Consider the following 7,913-nt stretch of genomic DNA (forward strand, 5'->3'; position numbering starts at 1 on the left):
TAAATTTTATGTCGTGCTTTACTTTATTATTTATTTGTTTATTTATCGAATCGAATTGTCTAAAGCAAAAAAAATTGAGCACTCATCCGAACTACAGCTAGCTTTAGGTGTCTGATTGCAATATACAATTTTTCCCCCAACAGCAAAAAAATTGATTCAGAATGAGTACGAGTTTACATAAATAGTAACCTGAAAATAAACATGTTTTGTACCAACAACAGGTAAATAAGTAAATGACATTCATTATGCTTAATTAAAACTGTTAGACTTTTCTACAATTTGCTAATTTACTGAATCACAAGCATTTTTTGTTATTGTTAATAATGTTAATAGGTATGTTGAAGTAGGTAATAATTATGCCAACATTTACAACGCTTTCTTTATGCTCTCCCCTCCCACGCGCCGCGCCGCCTCTGTCCACACTCATTTCCTTTCCACTCCAGATAAATATTTTTAATGGATCCATTAAGAAATAACTTCCGCCATTTTTCATCCCATCCTGGCATTACAAAATGTCATTTCCGTCCTGCACGGTCTAAAATTCGCTTCTTTGCGAATTCTCCAGTGTAAGATGTGCTCTTATCGACCCAAACTCCTGACATCACCGCCATTCAGTATCCTGCCGAGTCCTGGGGCCCAATGAAACGGGAATAAACGACAGAATGAAAACAAGAGAACAGAACTGCGGCCATCATTGCCAAATAAGAATTTCATTTCCGAATTGAGACTGAGAATTGTCGAGTGTTTGTTTTAATAATAACCATTTAAATGAATCACACACTCTAATTAACGCCATTAAGCTCATGTTTGGGTTCGGATTATATCTGTAAATCTGCTCCTTTGTCTGAGATGACTCCTAATGGATGATTTTACGCTGCGGTTAAAAGCTTTTTTCTAATTGCTGTTACTGTGGACCAAAACATGAAGATTTACATAGGTTTCATTTTAGGTTGCTAATAAAAGAAGAAGTTTTGATGCACGGACACTTACTCAAGCTAAAATTTTATGAAAGTGCATGTTACTCAATTTCCGTTGTACGAATTAAACTAAATGATTCAAATAAACACATTATCTCCATGTTGGGTCAAATTTAGTGGGCATTCTACAATAATCTCAGAGGAACCAAACTAATTCTACATGGTTTATATGTCGAACAAACACTTACGTTTTAATTTAGCTCGCCGTCGCTTGCTCATTAATTTTCTAGTTCCTAATAACAGTAATAGACTTCGACTATACAACTATTTTTAAAAATTAATTCATCGCTGCAAAATTAGTTAATTAAAGTTCTTTACATTCTACATCTACAAGATTTATTTATTTTTGAGGTTCCTTAAACTTAGTGTTTAAGTCATACTTATTTCGTGTTCTAAGATTTTGAATTTCCAAATTGAAGGCGAGTGCCAAAACTCGTCGCTGGTCAGAATTCGAGGTGAGCTGTCACATCGGGAAGGTTGTCAAGCGGTACCTCTGTTTACAACACCCCTCACTGTGCTATCGTAAAGTGATTGTAAAATGATAAATGCATATTTTGCCTCTGTCTGGTAGAAATACTTTTTCATGGGTAAAATAATATGAATCAAAAAATTTTATTTTAAAATTGTAAGTATATTAGTACGTTGTTCAAAAAATAATTTAACTAGTCAAATAATAAATAGATTAAAGTATTATTTAATATATGCCAAACAGAAATTTTCTAAAAAAAACTAAACTTATCTGTTTTATGTTTAATTTTATTTATTTTCAAATAGATACGTTATTTGGTATGAAGATACAAAATAGATAGTATAATAATGTGTATATGTACATGTTAGTAAGTATTTACAATATATTGACAATTAACTAATACATAGGTAATACAAACTCAATGACGGCGGATCGGAATAGACAATCTTTGTTTCCTAGAGTCAATTAATTCCAGCCAACATGTGATCAAAATAAAACTTAATCAATTTTGGTTCCATTTTTTTTCCAAAAAGTTGTGTCTTTTCAAATATATTCATATTTCATATCACCTTTCTTGTCCAAACCAAACACCCAGAATACACATTTTTTTCGTGTTATTCTTAACTGCCCTTGGATTTGGTAATACCAATTATGATTTGAATTTACAATGTATGTTTCATTTTTTTCTAGTTACCAGAAGTCAACCTTTTTATTCTCCATTGCATCTTTAAAGTTTGAATTAAAAGCTTTATACGGGCATTTTATTTCGATAATTCCGTCTTCCTCAAAATGACCGTCAGGTGTGGCTCCCAAAAATTTATATTGTTCTCAAAGGAACAAGATTTAATGGGTTTTTCAGTAAAAGTTGAACCGGCCGGCGGCAAAATGAAAGAAATTGGCATTACCTAGTCAACCCCGGTCATCTTCTTAGATAACCCCTAATCCAATATTGCAAACATCAGGTAAATTGCATCCGGTCAGGTTTCCATAGAGTCATACCATCCAAAACAATTTTGTTTCGTTCAACATTTTTCATTCATTGATGAACTTTTAAATTCTAGTGAAATAAGAAAAAAATAAACATAAATAATAAAAATATGTAATAAGAAAAATTATAATAAATTACTATTTTATTAAATTTCATTTTCTAAATTTTACGTCCAACACCGTGAAATAGTCGAGAAATTAATTCGTGTGTCATTGAAATACTTTAGTTGAAAACATGACTATAAATTGAATGAATGTTCATACTACATACTTGTTTCTATAATTTCATACATCAAGCATTATGAAACTTCCTTGTGCTTGTATTTATTAGCACTTTTAATAACGCTCTTAAATTGTAACCATTTTATTATCTTCTGTGCGAAACAAGCAGGTAAAAATTTTAGAAGAAATCCCTTGATTTACAACTTCCAAAGCTGGTCAAGAAACCGCAAATGAGGGTACGCTTATAAATCAGCCTAGTCGTAAATTATCTGCAAAGTTCAGAGCTTCGATTGAAAATTTTCTAGTTTATCTCTCTCATAACTAGACCAATTTTAATGATATCGATTTAAATTAAGCGGGAAAGTGATTTTGAAAGTATTCTCTACTAATTCTAAGTTTAAAAATTCACAAAAATCGGACATAAACTTCTATTCGTAAAACTACCCCTAATTTATCAAATTTTCAAGTCATTTAACTTTTAAATTAAATGTTTTTTCCAATGTTTAATACTTAGTTTTAGAAGAAAATGTGAATACAAGCAGTTGAGAATAAGAACGAAACTGATACATCAAAAAATAAGCGAAATATTTAGACGATACTTTACATGGGATTCTCCATAAGAAAAATTTCTTGGCACTCGCCTTGATTTTTAGGAGCGGTTTTCGGAATTTTAATTAAATCCTTAATTTCAATTAAATATTTAACATCATGTCAACTTAATGTTCCGCAAATCAAATGTCAGCAATCGTCAAATTAGTTGCGAGGTTAATTTTATTTCAATTAAAATAATGTCTAAATCAGCTCTTAGTATTTGTTTTTTATGTGTATTTATTTTGTGAGTTTTCATATTTATTTATACCAAAAAAACCTAAAACTTATTGAGACTAAAGGACGGTTTACACAATAATTAATTGAAATTAAGTTAATCCCACAACTAATTTGTCAATTACTCACATTTGATTGGCGGAAAAACATGTCGTTTTAACATGATATTAAAAATTTATTCGAAATTATTATGATTTAAGTTACCTATAATATGAAACGTAATTTTATAGTTATATCAATTATGTAATTAGCACAATTTTTTACATTTCACTTTTGTCGTCCGTTTTATCTTCATACTTTCCGTCAGTTTCTCCAGATCTTTCACTAGGTGTATAGTTTAAAGAAATTCCACTCTTCTCTGTTGCCACAGTACTGCGAGTGCTCTTTGCACAAACGTCTTCACAACTTTCATAATTAATCCACTTTTCTTCGGTGCTACGAGCATCATCTTCCATTGTGTAAGTCGAAAAGCACAATTTCCTTATACAAATGTTAAACAACGCCATTGGATACAAGAAGAAAAACAAGACATTCATGCAAAATTGTCCAGCAACTGAAATACCAATGTCTGTTCTAAACTCACATTCTTTATTGTCGCAGAGGATGTCTGGTTTTTCGATTCCCAATATCGTAGCTAACCCCCACATGGAAATTTCTTGCGAGCATAGTCCCAAAAGGGCTTTCACTAGTCCCATTGCTAACAGTGTTAACACCACGAAGATGATCATGTTGAAGAGCATCGCGTACATCTCGTCCAAGTACGACGATTCAATAAGGGAAGCTGGTGTGGAGAGTCCTCCTTGGAAACCAGCAGCGTGGTAATCATCAAGACTCATAGGGATACATTTAAGTCCTTTATCAGCGACGTAACAAGCACATTCGCAGTGCCAAATGCAGATACAACGGTCGTAAGATCGAACACGAACATGACGCACTGCTACCAGTTCTTGATTGATGTTGTGAACATGAATAGAGCAGAAGAGTTCTTTGACTGGTAGGTGGTACTCTATAAAGAGATTAAAGATGTGTTGGTGCTGCGGTGATATGACAACTGATTTAGACGCAATGTTGTTGAAGCTCGCCGGTACACTCAGAGGACATCCGGTTAAACGAACATAGAAAACTCCATACAAAAGTCCAGAGTTGGTGACTTTTACTACTATCTGAGTCTTGTAGGGGTTGGTAGCATCGGTGTACACTTCCGTAATGGTGGCGAAGGCGTTTGGTTTGAGCAGCGTCACCAAATCGGCGTTCAGTTCAATATACAAGTTATTGACATACGTTTTTGTATGGACCATCTTGAGGTACTGCACTTGACCTGCAGCGTTATATCCAACGGGATCCTCCGCCAAAGTTCCAAAATACTTCACAAAGTAGTTCCCTGGCCTTCCTTCTTGCTCCGCTTGAATATCACTCTCATACAACTGCCGAGGTTGGTTGTTTAAACATGATCCCGGAGGAGACGAACATCGTTTTTTCTGCTTGTAAAACGCTTCGTACCCTACGCCAGGAGTATCACACGATTTGCCGTCTTCCGTTACCAATTTCTTAGGTAACATCATAAACTGATCAGGATCGACAACACGTTTCTCGGGAATGATCATCTTGAAGTTTTGATAATCGAGAGGAGAATCGTTCTCGTCTAGGTTTTTGGAACTGTACTTTGCAATGAAGTCTTTATCGACGTAGGTGCATTGATGGGTACCTATTTCTACCACTTTTCCTTGAGTTAGATCCATCCAATGTGTCTTGCCGTGACAGTCTTCGTATTTTTGGAAGATCTGAATACGGAGCCGGTGGACTACTTTGGGTTTGTTGAGAGTATAGATGGAGTACCAAAGATTTGAGAAGGTGAGGCAGTGGGTGCTTTCGTGGAAAGATTCAGGGAGATTGTCAAATTCTACGTCGTCGCAGCTTTGGCCGCCGCGGCGTTGGCGGATTTTGCCTAAATGAGGAAAAAGAGACGCCCTTAATAAGGTGTTTTTAGGACTGTTTGGAACAATACAATTAGGTAAAGTGGCTTGTTTTATAATTACACTGCGCGACAAATTCAAATTAATTTTGAGTACCTTTCTGGAAAGTTAATGTTTTGTGATCTAAACAAAGTGCCAAACAATATCTTCATGTCAAAAACTTATCACGTACTGTTTTCTTGTTATGTCACTTTGAAAAATAGTTAAAAAACATACAAAAGAGCTTGTTTTTCCAGATTTATTTAAGATATTAACGTAATGGTCCTAAAGATTCAAAATATATCAGAAAAAACAAGAATTAAAAAAAAATTATAAAAATCTATTGTACCATCGTGTTCATAAAAAACTAGGACAACTAATAATTCGCAAACGGGGAACAGGTTCTACAAGAATTTCCAATATTAATCAAGACAACGCACATCTAGTTTTTTTATTATTAGCTTTAAGTTTTCAATACATTAAAACTTGTTTTCCTATAAGGTATAAAAGAGGTTTTAGTGCAAAATGTCAGTGAGAGTAAAACCTTGGTTGAATCTTAAACTAGTGTGTTCTTACTGTGCCTCTTAATTTAGAACCTTAAATTTGGTCATCTGCATGTTTCATAAAAAAGGCTCAAAAACAATTTTTGGCTTTTATCGTTGGTCCCACCAATACTAGAAAAAAAAAGATCGTAAATTGAAGATTGTTACGTCTTACTTAGGTACTGGTATAAATTTTCTTCCTTATTAAGCTAGCTAATAGTTTTCGCTTCAAGTTACAGAGATGCTGGTACACCCATTCAAATTTGTTTGACATGTTAAGTACGTTGAAATATTTACACCACTAATTTTTTTTTTAAATGACATAATTATGACATTTTGCTGTCCTATTTTTATATGAATACGATAGTACTTGAGCTGTGTAATGATTTTTATTTTGAAAACAAAAAGGATTAATGCTCACAATAGGCTAATTATAACCTACTTAATTTAAAATTAAATTTTAAAATTGATATTCTTAAAAAGACATTCCCATAACTTCTAAACGCGACGTGATAGAGATTTGCGGTAAACGGCATTAATCTTATAAAAATGTGGGCTACTTATTGCACCTAACAGTTTTGAGGGTACCAAAACCTTGTCACGCAGTGTTATTAGAAATATTACGTAATCAGCATTCAAACTGTAAAAAAAATGTTTCTTGACAAGTACCATGAAAAAAGCTTTGATGAATTCAAGACGATTATTTTTCCACTTTACCCTTCCTGAGTTGTAAAACCAAAGTTTGTTGCTCAAAGAAATTACCCATATTTACCATCCTTTAACTCAGTAAATTGTTGGTAATTCACACTTTTGTCGGCACGCTTTTGAGACCGTCCATAAACCATTTTACCATCTTGTCCTGTAAATCCATAATGTTTATAATGTTCATAATCATTTCCATCGGGATGATTTTTATGGTACTCAGGTACATCAACATCCAAGGGCCATTGAACTTGCTTTCCTTGCTCTTCCATCAAGCGATTTTTTTCAGGATTGCATGAACAACAAAATCCAGTACTGTATGGTACGGCTTTGCCTTCATGTTGAACAACACCACACGTTGGGTTTTCTAAAGCCGTATTACAGCCACGGTAGTTTCTATCTTGCTTGTTAATAATACGTTCTCTGAAAAATGTCAGTTATGGCGTGATAAAACTAAAAGAGGTGAGTATACCTTGCTTCCGCGTTCACTGTCTTTTCAAATTTTAAACCATAAACTTGCAACACTGGATTTTGTCGTATTCTGACAGCGTATGGGTTCAGTATTCTCACTTTTTTTAAAGTAGCAGCATCAGTAATATGGTCAACAATTACGTACTGACTGTTACTACTAGGAAGACCACTTCTGATCATTTTGATAGTGAGAAGCAGCTTTTGCCTACATTCTGTTAATTTTTCAACGACGGTTTTGTTGTGGTGCACCACAATGCTGGAAGTAGTCCAATTTGAACATTGGAGATTAGGACAGTCAGTGATGACTGCTTTTAACTCGAAAGCGACTGTTTTCTCAATCTGTCGGCAACATCTCAAGTTGTAACGACAGCATAAAGCGTTGCGTTCTTCGGCGTCTAATTTTTTACGCAAGTTCTCGCTGACGCGATGAACAGCTCTCGTTGATTCAAACAGTGAGACAAGTAGAACAATAAAATATAAATACATTTGTTGTAAAAAGTAGTAAAGTCAGTCAAGTTGACTTTTACCTGACATTTAATAATTACACTTTTGTTACTTTAAATTTCACTTTCGGTGAAATTCAAAATAGTTCCATGAAACTGCGTTGTGGGAACTTTACTCTTTAGAGTGGATTATCTAAATCCGCTTGAACTATTGGCAATTGGCGACGTGATTATTGCCGTAAGTACCGTCGGTACATTTTCTTCAAAGGACCGGCGACTTTAGCTCATTGTTGTGTGAGGTTTAAGGAGGATTGGTTCCACCT

The 7,913-nt window shown here is 34.2% G+C and overlaps 1 protein-coding gene across 1 annotated transcript; it reads right to left on the minus strand.

The window, feature by feature from the left end:
* Positions 1–3,740: 3,740 nt before the first annotated feature.
* On the minus strand, positions 3,741–7,633 carry LOC148180900 (hapless 2). Its single transcript, XM_088043697.1, has 3 exons — positions 7,149–7,633; positions 6,747–7,099; positions 3,741–5,425 (listed from the first exon to the last, which is right to left on the minus strand). Exons 1-3 carry the CDS (start codon positions 7,631–7,633, stop codon positions 3,741–3,743), a joined length of 2,523 nt encoding a protein of 840 aa, XP_087899823.1.
* Positions 7,634–7,913: the final 280 nt, after the last annotated feature.

This window comes from Gnatocerus cornutus, chromosome 1 (genome assembly GCF_029298725.1).
Source record: "Gnatocerus cornutus isolate USDA-ARS CGAHR chromosome 1, icGnaCorn1.1, whole genome shotgun sequence".
NCBI lineage: Eukaryota > Metazoa > Arthropoda > Insecta > Coleoptera > Tenebrionidae > Gnatocerus > Gnatocerus cornutus.

Excerpts from the sequence above, each read along its gene's own strand:
- LOC148180900 (XM_088043697.1), bottom strand. The coding sequence starts at position 7,633 with ATGTATTTATATTTTATTGTTCTACTTGTCTCACTGTTTGAATCAACG. Across the intron at positions 7,100-7,148 it reads ACAGTGAACGCGGAAGCAAG|AGAACGTATTATTAACAAGC; the intron begins GTATACTCACCT and ends GACATTTTTCAG. Across the intron at positions 5,426-6,746 it reads ATTTACTGAGTTAAAGGATG|GCAAAATCCGCCAACGCCGC; the intron begins GTAAATATGGGT and ends TTCCTCATTTAG.